This window comes from Diabrotica undecimpunctata, chromosome 8 (assembly GCF_040954645.1).
Source record: "Diabrotica undecimpunctata isolate CICGRU chromosome 8, icDiaUnde3, whole genome shotgun sequence".
In the NCBI taxonomy this organism is placed as follows: Eukaryota; Metazoa; Arthropoda; class Insecta; order Coleoptera; family Chrysomelidae; genus Diabrotica; species Diabrotica undecimpunctata.
The window spans coordinates 106,222,550-106,240,967 of NC_092810.1; the positions used below are offsets into that span (position 1 = coordinate 106,222,550).

Consider the following 18,418-nt stretch of genomic DNA (forward strand, 5'->3'; position numbering starts at 1 on the left):
TTTGGGGAGGGTTTACTTGTGTGTTGAGTATAACAGAGGATGTGTTAAAGATGATTTTCCTGAGTAAGGATTCGGGGTAAGAATTATCTAGGAACAACTGTAAAAGGATGTTGAGATTCTTTTTTCTAAAAACAGGGTCAGCTAGTTTACAAACTCGTGTGGTCATTTGTTTGACTAGATTAATTTTCATGCTTGACTTGTGGTAAGAGTGGTAGTTGAGATATCTTCCAGAGTTACACTTTTTTCTATACCAATCAATTGTAATGATGTTATCCAGTTCTCTAATAAACATCGTGTCGAGAAAAGGAACAGATTGGTTTTGATCCTCTTTTTCAAGAGTAAATTGAATGTGGGAGTCGTAGCTATTGAAAATGTCTAAGAGCTCAAATTCTAAACCTTGTGGGCACGACATAATAATGTCATCCACATACTTTTTAATAAAAGGAACATTGAAAGGAACAACCTGAAGAATAATATCCAACAGATCATCCATTACATATGTAGCTAGAATTGGAGAGATACTGGCTCCCATAGGAGTGCCAAAGGTTTGTTTATAATATTTGTTATTGAAAGAGAAGCAAGTGGAATTAAACAAGAACTCTATCATCTCAATAAACATATCGTAATCGATGCTACATACTTGTGAAATTTTATTCCAGTGTTTATGAATAGATCGGAGAACGGCATTTAAATAAACATTACTGAAGAGGGAGACCACATCTAGACTAACGAGAACATAATTATGTGGTAATACAGTTCTATTAAATAACTCAACAACTTGGAAAGAATCTCTGATGTAGTAGTCATTATTTGAATCATAAGCTTTGGTCAAAATATTAGTGAGAAAGCCTGCAATATGTTCAGTTGGTGAGCCTATGGAGGAAACTATAGGTCTCATAGTTAAGCTAGGTTTATGGATTTTAGGGAGGGTGTAGAATTTAGCAACAACACTTTTATAGGATGAGAGTCTCTTTTTTGTGTTCAAATCAATTTGTTTATGTTGCCAAAGGCGTTTTATTATGGCATTAGATTTATTTTGAATATTGCTAGTTGGGTCACTAGGGAGGGTTATGTAGGATGAACCCTGATCAAGAATCTCTTGAGAAAGTTTAAAGTAATCATCTTTCAACATTATTACGGTAACATTACCTTTGTCAGATTGAGTCACTACTAACTCAGGGTGAGATTTGAGGAAGCGTTTAGTTTCTTCAAAGAGATTTTGTAGGAGAGAAGGGGAACTCCTACGTTTAAACGAGTTATTAGTGATTATGTTAATCGATCTAGCAATTGCAATATTTCTACAATCAGGATCCGGAATAAATGATGATATAAAATCAATATCTGATAAAAGCGGTTTAATAGGAGAATCAATACCTAACCGTGGTTCAATGCTAAACTTAGGACCTAACGAGAGAAACTTAATAACGTTTGATGGAATTTCAACTCGGGAGATATTTTTTATCCAAGCATCCTTAGTAATAAGTTGGTTGTTCAACATAGTAGATTTTAAATTGTTGAATTTATTAATATTACTATTTTTTATCTTATGAAAAGAAAAATTATAGTGTTTCATTTGTTTCTGAATAAAATTATTACAAATATGTTCACTAGTACTACTAATTATATTTAACTTAAGGGTATTTAGTTTATTCTCTAATGATTTTATTAGTTTATGATTAATGTTTATTTCAATAGTTAAAAGTTTATACCCTAATTTGTTAATAAAAGTTCTCGTAAGGTGGGTGTGAGTATCTTGCCTGTAAATTAAATTCTCAATTGGGACAGCACAATGTGAAATGTGTTTCGGAAGTATTCCAGATTTCTTACATTTTAAAAGGAAAATTCTTCTATTTCTTTCTTTGGATAATTTTAGACTCGTCTTCGACCATCCTTTGAGGAATCCAACGGCTGCAGTTCCATATGTAGCGTAGATGTTCTCGTAAAAACCCATTACACAGTAAACTGAAAAAGCGATAAACGCTTGTCATCAACGCTGATCAAATAGAATACAAAACTCAAATATTTGGGTGTGCAGCGGAAGATAGGACAAAGAAGTACTCTTTTTAGTTAACCAAGCTTTCGCAAATCTTTATTTGCATCATCAGGGTGCTACAATAAACAAAATTAGTACAAAATACAGAAAAGAATTATTTTGCATCTTACACTAATTGAGGTTAGTTGTCGTGATGTTTATTAAATGAAACGAGCAACTCATTTGATCCCTACAAATGATGGCGAAAACTATCTAAAATTGTTTTTTAAAAAAACGTTCTTTAACAAATACATATTTAAAACACATATACAAGAACACTCAAATAAAATTATGTTAAAATAATTACAGAACATGTCATAATATAAAATTTAGGTTATAAACATTCTTATCAGAAACAAAAGAATTGGTTGTGAATTCGTTACTGCCAACTTAAAACGATAGAACGTTAGATCTTAATGATAACAATGTAAAGGTAATAGTATACCTGATAGACGCTGAACTTCTTGAAACAGAAAAGGTAAAAAGACTTATATTAGAAGAAGTAGGAGAGGTACTGTATATCTCATATATAATGAAACTTATATTGTTGATGATGAATTGTCTGTGTTAGTAGATTCGTGTTTATCCAAAGTTAACAATAATGAATATAGGTTGCTTAAATTATTGGTATCTGTCTTTTTGTTAATAGTTTCTTTTTCTTGAAAAATAAAAGCCATCTCGAGAAACAATCTTTTTAAATAATTGCTCTCCGTGGATAGGATTTTTACATTTTGAAAATCGAAAGAGTGCCCTGTTGTGTTAGCATGTGTGGCTAGAGAACATCTATCAGGGTGTAACCTAATGTCACTCTTGTGAAGAGTCAAGCGGCTAGAAACTTTTTGGGAGGTGTGACCTATATAAGAACCTTCACAGCCCAAACAATTAAGTTTGTAGACAACATCACTTTTATCTAAGTTTGGTACTTTATCTTTCAATGACTTGTACAAAGATCCCACAACTAGAGTGCTTTTATAAGCAATTTTTACATTTGGCAGGTATTGAGCAAAAATTCTGGTCAATTTGGGAGAGACGTCCTTAATAAATGGAAGTGATGCAAAAGATATATTAGGAATATTGTTAGTCAGTGAGTGGGAATCAGAGCTAACTTTCATAGCACCTGTATTTTGGGGAGGGTTTACTTGTGTGTTGAGTATAACAGAGGATGTGTTAAAGATGATTTTCCTGAGTAAGGATTCGGGGTAAGAATTATCTAGGAACAACTGTAAAAGGATGTTGAGATTCTTTTTTCTAAAAACAGGGTCAGCTAGTTTACAAACTCGTGTGGTCATTTGTTTGACTAGATTAATTTTCATGCTTGACTTGTGGTAAGAGTGGTAGTTGAGATATCTTCCAGAGTTACACTTTTTTCTATACCAATCAATTGTAATGATGTTATCCAGTTCTCTAATAAACATCGTGTCGAGAAAAGGAACAGATTGGTTTTGATCCTCTTTTTCAAGAGTAAATTGAATGTGGGAGTCGTAGCTATTGAAAATGTCTAAGAGCTCAAATTATAAACCTTGTGGGCACGACATAATAATGTCATCCACATACTTTTTAATAAAAGGAACATTGAAAGGAACAACCTGAAGAATAATATCCAACAGATCATCCATTACATATGTAGCTAGAATTGGAGAGATACTGGCTCCCATAGGAGTGCCAAAGGTTTGTTTATAATATTTGTTATTGAAAGAGAAGCAAGTGGAATTAAACAAGAACTCTATCATCTCAATAAACATATCGTAATCGATGCTACATACTTGTGAAATTTTATTCCAGTGTTTATGAATAGATCGGAGAACGGCATTTAAATAAACATTACTGAAGAGGGAGACCACATCTAGACTAACGAGAACATAATTATGTGGTAATACAGTTCTATTAAATAACTCAACAACTTGGAAAGAATCTCTGATGTAGTAGTCATTATTTGAATCATAAGCTTTGGTCAAAATATTAGTGAGAAAGCCTGCAATATGTTCAGTTGGTGAGCCTATGGAGGAAACTATAGGTCTCATAGTTAAGCTAGGTTTATGGATTTTAGGGAGGGTGTAGAATTTAGCAACAACACTTTTATAGGATGAGAGTCTCTTTTTTGTGTTCAAATCAATTTGTTTATGTTGCCAAAGGCGTTTTATTATGGCATTAGATTTATTTTGAATATTGCTAGTTGGGTCACTAGGTCACACCTCCCAAAAAGTTTCTAGCCGCTTGACTCTTCACAAGAGTGACATTAGGTTACACCCTGATAGATGTTCTCTAGCCACACATGCTAACACAACAGGGCACTCTTTCGATTTTCAAAATGTAAAAATCCTATCCACGGAGAGCAATTATTTAAAAAGATTGTTTCTCGAGATGGCTTTTATTTTTCAAGAAAAAGAAACTATTAACAAAAAGACAGATACCAATAATTTAAGCAACCTATATTCATTATTGTTAACTTTGGATAAACACGAATCTACTAACACAGACAATTCATCATCAACAATATAAGTTTCATTATATATGAGATATACAGTACCTCTCCTACTTCTTCTAATATAAGTCTTTTTACCTTTTCTGTTTCAAGAAGTTCAGCGTCTATCAGGTATACTATTACCTTTACATTGTTATCATTAAGATCTAACGTTCTATCGTTTTAAGTTGGCAGTAACGAATTCACAACCAATTCTTTTGTTTCTGATAAGAATGTTTATAACCTAAATTTTATATTATGACATGTTCTGTAATTATTTTAACATAATTTTATTTGAGTGTTCTTGTATATGTGTTTTAAATATGTATTTGTTAAAGAACGTTTTTTTAAAAAACAATTTTAGATAGTTTTCGCCATCATTTGTAGGGATCAAATGAGTTGCTCGTTTCATTTAATAAACATCACGACAACTAACCTCAATTAGTGTAAGATGCAAAATAATTCTTTTCTGTATTTTGTACTAATTTTGTTTATTGTAGCACCCTGATGATGCAAATAAAGATTTGCGAAAGCTTGGTTAACTAAAAAGAGTACTTCTTTGTCCTATCTTCCGCTGCACACCCAAATATTTGAGTTTTGTATTCTATTTGATCAGCGTTGATGACAAGCGTTTATCGCTTTTTCAGTATATGTATATATATATATCATTATAAGAGTGTGTGGATTACATCTTGACCTACCTCAATGCAAAGAATAGCACAGCAGGCAAGGTCAAACTCATATTTCGCTAAATTGCACATTCCGATAGAAAAGAAAGTGTTATAATACAGGTATACTTATTTAATACATAACGTACATTTAGTATTGTCTAATATATTTACCGCTGAATGTAAAAATTTTAAAATAATCATGGAGAGTCTATACGTTAAGCAAGCGGAAATAAGAACAGAAATAGTGAAACTCGTTTCAAATACAAAAAAGGATTCCCAATCTCGGAAAAATCAACAATACATCCGGGATAGACAGGAAAAATTAGAAGAATATTGGGCAAAATTTTTAAATAACCACGAAAAGCTGCTAGAAGGGGGTATAACGAAAGAAAAATATTTTGAAACAAAATACTATGATCAGGTATTTAAGACATACATTGAGGGGAAAACCCTGTTGGAAGAATATGGAAGGGTGCTGAAAAGAGGTAAAGCACCGAAAGTAAAGGAGATACAGATAAGAAAACAAAGAATCGAGGAATTATTACGGCCAGAAAATGAACAAGACTTGCAGGAGGATGAAGAATTGCAGTCAGAGTTAAGAGAATACATGGAAAAGGTGAATACACTAATGATTGAAGCAGCAGTAAATGAGGAACTGGACGCTACAGATATTGGAGAAGTAGAGAGAATAAATCATCTAAAGAGGAAAGTCAGGGAAGTTTTAAAGAAAATAAGGCCAGGAATGCAACGGCCAGAAAGCACACAGAGGAGGGACGGTGTGACATTGCCGCAGGTAAAAATCCCTGTGTATGAAGGCAGATATGAAACGTGGAGAACTTTCCACGATCTGTTTACTAAAGTAATACATGAAAACGACCAGTTATCAAACGCAGAAAAAATGCAGTACCTAAAAACTCAAGTAAGAGGGGAAGCCAACAGAATGATACAACACTTAAACATATCCGAGGCCAACTACGAAGTGGCCTGGAACATGCTAAAAGATAGGTATGAGAACCCAAGGATGATATTGTTTAAATTAATAGACAGGATGCTACTAGCGCAGGAAGTAAAGGAATCTTCTGCTAGAGCATTGAAATCACTACATGACACCTTCCACGAAAGTCTGGAAGCCATAGGAGGGTTAGGAACAGACACGGAAGCGTGGAGCCCATTGATAGCCCGAATTATCATAACAAAATGGGACAATGAAACTAGGAGGCTGTACGAAAACCACATTGGAGACAGTAGAGAGATACCGACGTACAAATCGACACAAACATTCCTACAGCGAAGATTTCAGACACTGGAACTGCTGGAGTCAGAAAAAAGACAAGAGAAGCAAGGAGGATCTCTTAGGAAACCAAGAACACATTGCGTGATATGCAACGGAGATCACGGAGTACCGAACTGCAGAGAATTTCAGGAACTCAATGTAAGAGACCGGAACAGGATGATAAAAGAAAAAGGATTGTGTACAAACTGCCTAGCACATAAAAAAGAAAAACAATGTTATTTACAATACAGGTGCAGACACTGTGGCGGAGACCACCACCATATGTTGCATTATGAAAAAGGAAACACAAGCAACAAAAGAAACTCCAATGAAACGAAACGAGAACAAACACAAGAAAGAAATGGAAGAGATTCAAACAATAGAAGAAACGGGTACCAAGCTGATAGGTACAGAGGAGGAAATAATAATCCATACAACGCCAGAGAACAAAATAACGGAAGGCGAGAAAATACACAAGATACCAATGGGCCTAGGAATAGCAACGACCAGCAAAGAGGGCAGAATTCAGTAAACTGTGCAAGCCATAAGGAAGGTGAAGCATTACTAGCGACAGCTGTGGTACGCATAAGAGATGCGAAAGGAGATTCACACATAATGAGAGCACTAATCGACCAAGGGTCACAATGCGCATTTATAACGGAACAAGCTGCGACGACGCTAGGAACAACAAGGAAGCCCATACAGGCGACCATATCCGAGATAGGCTCGTCAGGAGAAAAAACAGCCAACTGGAGTATGAAACTTTTAATCGAAACTCATTACGAAAGTGACTTCGAGATGGAAATAGAAGCACTAGTACTACCGAAGATAACAAGGAATTTACCGGAAAAGGATATAATTCTACCGGACTATAACGAGAAAAATGCAATACTGGCAGATCCAAGATATTACAAGGTAGGGAAGATAGACTTACTACTAGGAGTAAAAGAATACAGTTACATATTGACAGAAGGGATGCACAGAATAAGTAATGGACTCCTGAGTCAAAACACCAAACTAGGATGGATAGTTTCGGGAATAGCACGAGAAAGGGAGAATATAAAAGCAGAAGTATGCTGTATGATATCAAGACAAGAAATGGACGTACAAATAAAGAACTTCTGGGAATTAGAAGAAGTAAATCAGGATACAAGTTTCTCAGTGGAAGAACAAGAATGTGAAGAACTGTATCGACAGACTGTAAAAAGGAATGAAGAAGGGAGATACGAAGTAAAAATTCCGTTTAGGGAAGACGTCGCAAAGTTAGGAGAATCTAAACAGCAAGCATTCGCCAGATTGATGCAACTAGAAAGGAAGTTTGCAAAAGACAAACAGTTAGAAGCGAATTACAGACAATTCATGGAAGATTATGAAAACCAAGGTCATATGGTAATAGCAGAAAACCAGGGAGATGGGTACTACTTACCTCATCATCCAGTGAGAAAAGAGGACAGTACTACAACGAAAATAAGAGCCGTGTTTGATGCATCAAGCAAAAGCTCATCGGCAGTAAGCCTGAATGATATTATGCACACAGGGCCGAAATTACAACAAGACTTGACAAATATACTATTACGATGGAGATCCAATAAGGTAGCATACTCAGCGGATCTGGAAAAAATGTTTAGACAAATCAGAATGGCAGAAGAAGACCAAAAATATCAAAAAATTTTGTGGAGAAAGGACACAAAGGACCACATACAAGAGTATAACTTAACGACGGTGACATACGGCACGGCCGCAGCACCCTTTTTAGCGTTAAGAACAATACAACAATTACAAGAAGACGAAGGAGCGAGGTTCCCGTTGGCATCGAAAATTGTAAAAGAAAACATGTATGTAGACGATATACTAGGAGGAGCTGAGACAGTGCAGGAAGCAGAAACAGCCCAAAAGGAATTAATACAACTGTTCAGAAAAGGAGGTTTCACTCTTAGAAAATGGTTGAGCAACGAAGAAAAAATAATGGAGAACGTACCGGAGGATATGAGGAACGTAGACTCGAAGGCATTCAAACAAGAAGAAGTACGGAAAACGTTAGGAATACACTGGTCACCTAAAGAGGATATAATCACATTCAAAATAGGGATAACGACGGCAAAGAAAATAACGAAAAGACACGTACTGTCAGAAGTAGCAAAACTATACGACCCACTGGGATGGATAGCACCTGTAGTAATTCAGGCGAAAATGTTCATACAGGAATTATGGGAGCAAAAGACCAGTTGGGATAAAGAATTAACTAGCAACCAACAAAGCAGGTGGAATACATACCAGGCGAAATTAGTAAATCTGGAGAAAATAACATTGCCCAGGTGGAACAACTTAAGCAAGATAAACAGAGTAGAACTACATGGATTTGCAGATGCGTCTATGAAAGGATATGGAGCGGTAATCTACTCAAGGGTATTAGGCCCAGAAATTAAAACGAATCTAATGATAGCAAAATCGAAAGTCGCACCATTGAAAGGGAAAACGACGTTACCGAGGCTCGAGCTGTGTGCCGCCGTACTACTAGCAAATTTAATGAAGAAAACCCTACAAGCATTGAACAGGGAAAACATTGAGGTATATGCATGGTCGGACTCAACGATAACCCTGGCTTGGATAAGGGGATCATCAAAAAGGTGGAAAATGTTCAAACAGAGTAGAGGAAATAAGACGCGTTATAGGACCGAAAAATTGGCATAAGGTAGATACAAAGGAAAATCCAGCGGACATCCTCTCACGTGGAAGTACCGCATCAGAATTATTAGAAGCAGAGCTATGGTGGAAGGGACCAACTTGGCTGACTAGTAACAAAACTCTAACTCAGGAATCAGAAGAAATACCAGAGACAAATGAGGAGGAAGTCAAAACGAAAATAACGGTGCACACGACAACGATAAAGGAGGACATATGCGAGAGATTCTCAAATTTAGAAAGAATGAGAAGAGTACTTTCATATTGTAGGAGATTTGCAGACAAATGCAGAAAAAAGAAGGACAATGGACAAAGTCAGCTTACAGTCCAAGAACTAGAGGAAACGCTATTAAAGGTGATAAAGCACACACAGCACGCCTACTTCAAACAAGAAATAAATAAGCTGGAGAAGAAACAGCAATTAGACAAGAAAAATAAATTAGCGTCATTGGTACCATTCCTGGATAGACAAGGAATTCTAAGAATCACCGGAAGACTGAGACACACGAATCTAAAGTACGGAGAAAAACATCCGATAATTTTGCCAAAGGATAGTGCATTAACAAAGTTACTTATAACAGATAGTCACGCAAGAAATCTACATAGCGGATTACAACAAACACTACAGTACATAAAAAGGAAATACTGGATAATCAACGGCAGAAGAACCGTGAAAGATCATCTAGCAAAATGTTTAAGGTGCAGGAGGTATAAAAGCCAAGCAGCACAACAATTAATGGGAGATCTACCGAAAGACAGAGTGAACCCGAGTCATCCCTTTACTAACACAGGGATAGATTATGCCGGGCCAATAAAAATAAGTACCACGAGAGGCAGAGGACAGAGGAGCTATAAGGGCTACATCTCAGTATTTGTGTGTCTGTCAACGAAGGCAGTACACCTTGAGGTAGTAAGCGATATGTCTACGGATGCTTTCATCGCAGCGTTCAAGAGATTTACGGCACGCAGAGGACAGTGCAACAACGTATACAGCGATAACGGAACCACATTCGTAGGAACAGCAAATTTGTTGAAAAAAGAAAATCAAAAAATAGATGACGAGATAAAACAAGGATTACTGGCACTAGGTACCCAGTGGCATGTCATACCTGCATATGCACCACATTTCGGAGGATTATGGGAGAGCGCAGTGCGAATAATGAAATATCACTTGAAAAGAATCATCGGGGAAACAGTTCTAACATATGAAGAATTGAGTACGGTGCTGGCACAAATAGAAGCATGTATGAACTCGAGACCATTATGTGGGTCATCAGAAGACCCTGAAGGGAAAATAGCCCTGACACCAGCTCACTTCCTTATAGGGAGAGAAATTATATCACCAAATCGAGAAGAAGAGCTTACGACTTATTTGAAGATGCCGACGAGGTGGAGATTAGTGGAGAAAATAAAAAGAGACTTCTGGAAAATTTGGAAACAGGAATACCTGCACCAATTACAACAGAGAAATAGATGGCATAAGGCGCACCCTAACATAAAAGAAGAAGAAATAGTTATAATTAAAGAAGAGGATACACCTCCAGGCAGATGGCCATTAGCGAGGGTAACAGAAACACACCCTGGAGCGGAGGGATTAACCAGAGTAGTAACAGTGAGAAAGGCAAACGGGAAACTGACTAAAAGACCCATACATAAGCTAATACGACTGGAAGAAGAGAAACAGGAAAAGCCGAAAAAGGCAGCAGCACTAAGATGGAAGAAAATACTAGTAGCTATAATGTTTTTAACGATGTTAAAACCCATAAAGGCAGAACCGTATAAAATATATAATCCGGTACCAGGATTTTTCACAGAAGACCTTGGAGAGGTCGTCATAGACCGGGGAACATTTCGAATAAAGGTGTTACTCGAAAAAGGAAGAATTCGAACAGAGCACCAACTAATAGGAAATATGATACAAGGCGTACGAGAACTGTGTCATGAGATAAAAATCGTGAATTGTAAGGATATAATAGAGAAATTGGAGGAAGGACAAAGAAAGGCGGAGTCAGTAAGCGAGGGGCTGACAGTAGAAATAAAAGGAAGGGAAAGAAGAGGAATATTAGGAACAATATTAACCTCAGTATTTGGAGTCAATGACGAAGCCTACAGTAACATTGAAGCATTAGATAATAACCAAAAGGAGCTAATAAAGGAATCACAGCACCAGGCGAAGATAATGTTAGAAACAATAACATCAATCAATCACACAGAGAACAGGATAAACGAGCAAATGAACAAGTTTAACAAAGCACTAATCACAGGTCTACAAGAAATATCTAAAGGACTTAACGAAGTAGAAGACAAAGCACAAAAACTAGAAACCGAATATAGCACGTTACGAATACAAACGATAGCATTACAAGTTATGGACTTCATAAACGAATATACTCAATTTTACGAGGGAATATTAAACCTTCACTATAACCACGGACACTTCATTGATATAGTGAAACCGGGTGAAATAACCAAATTAATAGGGAAAGCAGGGCAGATACTGCCTCAAGGGGTCGAAATACGACGACAACCCATTATAGAAACAGAAGTCAGTCATGACGACAGATATATAACAGTCATCGGCTACTTCATAGTGACAGGGAAAAATAAGTACAGCATGCTCAAAGTCACGGCCATACCACTTAACGTTGAGGGGTCGGTGTTGCGCACATTTGTCGCCCCAAGGAATCTACTGGTCGTAGATTATAACACACTGCACTACTTCGAATTGACCACGGAAGATAGAGAAAGGTGCTTACTGTTGACAAAGGCGCAGATAGCGTGCTCACCAACGGCTATAAGAAACATGGATACCCAACCAAACTGCATACTAGAAGAAATTTATGAGCGATCTAAGAATAGCACATGTCCAGTGGTAGCCAGGACAATACAGACAGCTCAATGGAGTAAGATGGGTACTCCCAACCTCTGGCTAGTTATCACGCCAGTCACGATACACATATCCATTATTTGCGATGGAAATCGGAGCGAAAGAGTACTGGAACGAGTCACATTCCTGAAGCTTTCACCCAAATGTATCGCCCAAATGAAAAATATTACATTACTCCCCACTAGCAGTGGGGTGGACAGAGCAGTGACGAGTTACCTGAAGTCGCCAATCACTCCCGTGGCCCAACTGGTGGCGAGGACACCCCGCAAGTTTAACACGCCTCTAAACACCTACCTTGACATACCAGGAGGAGAGCTACGTCATGTGTTACTTGAGGAGGAGAGTCTGGAACAAGAAATGACGCATACGCAGTGGCGATCGATTCACGAATCTAATTGGCATTATTTTGTGGCCACCGGGATCATTACTATAATGGTAATAATTGGGATACTCACGTTATGGAAGTACCGTCCTGTTGCACGACTATGTCGTTCAGGGAATCCACAAACTCAGACTAACGAACAGGAAGTACCTGTATTAGTTAGTAATCGGCACAACAATGTACGGTCGACTTCCCAAGTTGACATCCCACTTTCCACATTTTCATCCAATTGCCCTAATTTTAATCTAGAGATAGAGTCGGACATTGATAGCTAGGGTACGGTTGGAAGATTATTGATTATTCTTAAACTATTTATAATTTATCATGTTTGAATTTTACTATGTTATGTAATACTTATATGTAAACTTTGAGTATTGACACTTGGGCCAGATTGCCCGATTCCGCAGTATGTCCAATATCAAATCTTCATAATTCATATCCGAAATTGGACAGTATAATTTTATCACCCAGTAGACCGAATGAATCTATTTGTTATTAAATACACACACGTAGTTAATTAGGTTACATACACATTTGGTCAATTATAAATAATAATTTGGACATCAGTCAAAAGTACTGACAAAGTTAAACAATTTACATAAATTAAATATACATATCACGCTAGGTACGCGAAAAATATTGACCCAAATAGAATTTATATAAAACTAATATCTCTTGACTAGAGAAGCATTCAATCAATATTCACTCAACGAACATATAGTCTTCAACGATCAACTTCATCAGTCTCTACTCAAAGTAATCCCGGGTCTACACCCATAGTGTACGTCTCAACAATAAACTCTGCTACTATTATTTGGTGTTTCCATTACAACAGAACGAACATCTTCACTGAGCCAACGAAGGGAATTTGTTCAGTAAGAAAAGGTAGCCAGTGATCACCGACAGAGCGGCAGCTGACACAGTCTTGTAGGCACATGCTACCCACAGCAGACTAGTCTGTCGATGCGTACCATGAGCCTCTTGTAGGTTGATATTTCTACCACCTCACCCCAGAATGGGGGCGCGTAGAGGACGACAGACTGTCTAATTGGCATTATCCTCTCCAGCTCAGCCATTCACTCAATAGCTCTGCGAGTCACCCCCTCAAATGTTCCCTCAACTCCTCCCCTGTGGAGAGTACTTCCCAGGTAATTGACGCAATTCGTGTCAAGTACAACACTGCCTCTCTTTTTGTATCATCTGAGGTCTACAGCCATTACCTTATCTTCCGCGAGAGAATCGCACTTTATCTGTAACTACTCTGAAGAGTTGTACTGAGCAATTATATTATTTCAAAAGGTTTCTTAACCAGGAAATCATCATTCAGCTAACATTTCTCTTATCTTTGATCATTCATTCCTTGCATGATAAGTCTTTCTAATAATATTTCTTCGGTAATCCAACTTTTACATTTTAATTGGTTTAACGACTTCGCACGCTTTTTGTAATCTTCTTAACACGTCGGCATTAGTAATGCTTTGAATAAACGGTATTTTGAGCAACTGTCCATAGCACCACATTTCAAATGCTTTTTACTTCTTTATTTTTATAACTTTAAAGTTCAGCTTTTCATTCCATATAAAAAAGTAAATAAAACGTAACATTTTTGAGTTCTTATCCTCAATTTTATAGTACATAGATCATGATTAGTAAGAACATTTTGCATCTTTACAAAAGCTTGCATTGCAATTTCAATGCGTTTTATTATATCTCTACTTTACTTACTCATTTATTTAAGTTCCTAGGTATTTGTAGTTTCTAATACTTACTACCTCTTTTGTTTTATAGCTAGCGTCCCTTGTATATATTGTTTTGTAATAGACATGTACTTGATACTATTGATAATTTTTCCGTGACAAGAGTGTATGAAACTCCTCAAATCATAGTAGAAATTATTCTTGGTTAATAATTTAAAACTTTAGATTAAATAATCACTATTAATTAAATTATTTTATTCACATTTTTGCTTTATTGTGGTCAATCAGTTTTTACTTTATGCGAAATTAAAAAATGGAAATACGTCATAAATACGACGTTACACATAATAATTATGACCGAGGTGATTTTAGCTCGAAGCTAACGTCTAAACGTGTGAGACTATCGATAGTAGTAATGTAATGTAATGTAAATTATAGGTTTCTACCGATTATTTCCCACCTCTACGAGGTTCATCTCTTTTTATTTCACAAGGTAACTGTGTTTTCTATCTCTTACGTTAAAAAGCCGGGTGGTAAGACACTCATCACTGTATAGTTATGGGCTATATTTATATATAATTAATTATAGATAATTCTATATACAATAAAGTAAAAACTTCTTTTTGTACAATGGTATTAAATTGTATTATTCAAATTTATTAAAATTTATCCAAAATGGATTTATAAATTTTTCAAAATGTTTTTGATCCTATCAGATCATTCTTAATGAAAACTGTCTATAAAGTATTTGGAATCAGCCACATGATGAGGTGAGTTGACCCTTGGATCACATAATTAATTACTAAAACTATTATAATAAGTTTTTTTTTAAATATTTTATTTTCTGACATTTCATGGTAATCTTTTCGTTAATAGACATAATTTTCATTATTACTCCAATGAAAATCTTCACTTATTTTAAGTCAGGTCCCAGAACAGGTGATCGTTGAATGTTTGAGGAGACACTGTTGGACCATAGGTTATTGGGCTTTACTTCTTCGACTGAACGGTTAATGAAAATGAGTATCTTAGGTTTTTAACAAATTAGTTAACTGGCTTGTTATAGGATGTTCCTTTGGGAATAAGACGAAACATGTGGTTTCAACAAAACGGAGCACCACTGCATCGTACAAAAAATGTTGGACGTGTGCTAAATAATAACCACAGCTACAGTTGGATTAGATACGGTGGTACTATAGAATAGCACCCAAGATCTCTAGGACTAACTACACCGGACTAGTTTTTTTTTGAGTACATAAGAATATAATATACCACGACGAACTCACAACACTTTTTTTACACAACAATTAAAATTTTTATATATCTTAGTTGGTACATTGATGGGAAGATGTACGATTGTCTACATTCTTTTGGAATTCTTGTACTGTTTTTTTATCTTCATAGTCTTTAAAGTATTTTAAGCAGTTTCAGCAAACGATCTTGTTTATGTATGTACTTAGCTTAATAACAAATTCTGTATAACTATTTATAAACTTTTTGTGTCTGTACACTTTTAAGTTATTAATTCCTAATAAATAATGTAAAAAATTAACATTAATATTGTAACAAAAGAATGCTTACTTAATAGCGTCTGCTACATCTATAGTATCATTTTCTTTACCAGTAAATTCCGAAAATAATCCTTCTTTGAAGATAACACCATCGGAGTCAAACAACTCTCCAAGTACATTATAATCTGGTGCATCGTATAGAGAGTTACATAAAAAGCTCTGACTGTGGCCGCCAATAAATACAGAAAAAGATCCTAATGCCCAAACAAATATAACAACGAGACAGGAAACACCAATACCTAAAAAGAAATAAACTTTAAAATATTATTTACTAAATTTTTTACAATGTAATTTATATTTTCTAGGTAATTTTATGCGACTTTATAACATTTACTTATTTTAGGGAGTAACTATCTAACACTTATCATATGATAAAAATATCACATATTATTACCTAGGTATGCCCATGTTAGAAATATACAGTGTGGATATTAAGTCTTACCCCCCATAGTGATCTCCGTTATTTAAGACCAAGATGAAAAACGCTCGGACCCCTCAATTTTTATTTTAATAGAGGTATTTTATAACATAAAAAAAATTGTCACCCCTTTCATTCCCTTCACTTGACAGCTACCCCCTCAGATTTTTTAAATGGGAATGGGGGTCATGCGATAGTTTCTTGGAAAGGGTTTGAAAAGAAGAATTCAAAAATGTATAAGTTTGAAATATTGTATGGCATAATGTTTTTATTTAAAATAAAATATACAAAAAATAATGTATTAAAATACATCTTTGAAATTAAAGGAACTTGCAAATTATCCTAAAGAAAACTTAAATTACTGCAGGAGATGCTCGAAATGTTCTCCATTTACTTCCTGGCAGAAGTAAATTCTTTATTTCCTTGCCTCCCTAACCCTTTTTAGGGTCTGCATATTAATCCTATTACATTCTTCGATTATTCTTTGACGGAGTTCATTAAGTGTCGTCAATTGGCTCCCATACAGTTTGAATTTAAGGTAACCCCATAGGTAAAAATCTAGAGGAGTAAGATCTGGTGATCTTGGAAGCCCTTCAATGAATCCACGAAAACAAGATCTTGTTTCAAATAGATTAAGATAGCTTTCCCCCATTAAATTGCCTTCGATAAAAAAGGGCCTATATTATGATCCCCTAGTATACCTGCCCAAACATTTAATTTAGTGGGAAATTGAGTATGACACTCTCGAAACAATCGATGGTTTTCGTCAGACCAATATCTTACGTTTTGTCGATGTACATGACCATTTAAATATAATGTAGCTTCATCGGAAAAACAAATATGTCTTTAATAATTAGGATCTTGTGAAATATTATTATTCATAGTTTCACAATATTGCAGTCGTCGATCTGGATCATCCTCTGTCAATTCGTGCACCATTTTCATCTTATAGGGATGAAATTTTTGCTTTTTTAAAATGTTTAAGACGGTCCTGTGACTTACTTCGTATTCGCGGGCAACATTTCTAGTTGAACTGGATCTCTGGCTCAGAAATCTTTTTTTTACCATTCCGTTTCTTGTTTTCGACAGAACCAGTTTCACAAAATTTTGTGACAAAGTAGTCTATAGTAATGTGGATCAATTGGACAATTCGTAAAACGTTCATTAAATATTCTCACAGCTTCATGGTAGTTACGGCCTGCTTCACTAAGTATTAAAATTGCTTCACATTTGTCTACTAATCTATGAGTTGGTGCCATTTTGATTTTTTTGCCTTTTGAATACTAAAAATTTACAGGTTACCAATAAAGCTCACCAAATCTAAAGTTTTTGCCAATATTCTTTACAATCAACAGTGCTAATTGCTTGCTTTTTATGACAGTTGTCAAAAACTAGACACGCCAACTAGATTATTAAAAAAATTGTTCTAACGGCTATATTTATAGATTATTAATTACCGACCGAAACCACGATATGTTTTAACGACACAAAAGTGTTTATTTTGCAAAAAAATTATTCGGTACAAACGTTCAAGAATAAAAATTAAATAAATTTTGTTATACTTAATGTCCCATATTAAAGAAAAAGCAGTGTACCTACTTTGGTATTGTTGTATCGCAAAGTGTATCTCCAAACAATAAATCGTTATTAACAAACAGATTCTTAAAGTTAAAGTAAAGTGTGATGGATTTTAGAATTTTGACAGTTTTTTTATATTATAAAATACCTCTATTAAAGTAAAAATTGACGGGTCCGAGCATTTTTCATCTTTGTCCTAAATAACGAAGTTCACTATGGTGGGACTTAATATCCACACTGTATATATAAACCTAACCGCAAAAGTTTTGCACCACCAAAAATTATGCTCATTTGATAATTGATTTTCTCGTGAACGGTTTAACGGATTCCGTCATTTTTTTTATTATTTTTTTTTTCGTTGGTATTTACACTGTTGGGCAAAGGTTTACTTAAACTTTTCTTTTGGGCTTATACCAGGTAGAAGGAAAGAAATGGTTTTCTTATGTTAAGTTTTAGAGTAAGAAGAAAAATGTACAAGGGTGGGTTTACATCAAAAAATGTAGTCTCATGTTTTGCGAACATTGCATTTTTTAAATTTTTCTGGTATTTACTCTTTAAAATGTTCTTTTAATGAAACAATACTAAATTAGCAATAAAAACATTTAAAAATGCTACTCCAAAATATCACAGAGCCACCATTAAACAATCTCGTCTCTCTTAGGTTGTTCTGTGCATACCGCTCACCTAGTCAATCAGCAACTCTTAAGTAATAACACAACACACACACACACACACACATACACACACACACACACACACACACACA

At 35.5% G+C, this 18,418-nt stretch overlaps 1 protein-coding gene across 1 annotated transcript in view; it reads right to left on the reverse strand.

Moving 5' to 3' along the window:
* prom (prominin) overlaps positions 1-18,418 on the reverse strand; it is a 614,595-nt gene that overhangs the window by 243,954 nt on the left and 352,223 nt on the right. Inside the window, exon 12 of the mRNA XM_072540698.1 lies at positions 15,667-15,895. Within this exon, the coding sequence (XP_072396799.1) occupies positions 15,667-15,895 (229 nt within the window). The remainder of the gene's footprint in view (positions 1-15,666; positions 15,896-18,418) is intronic.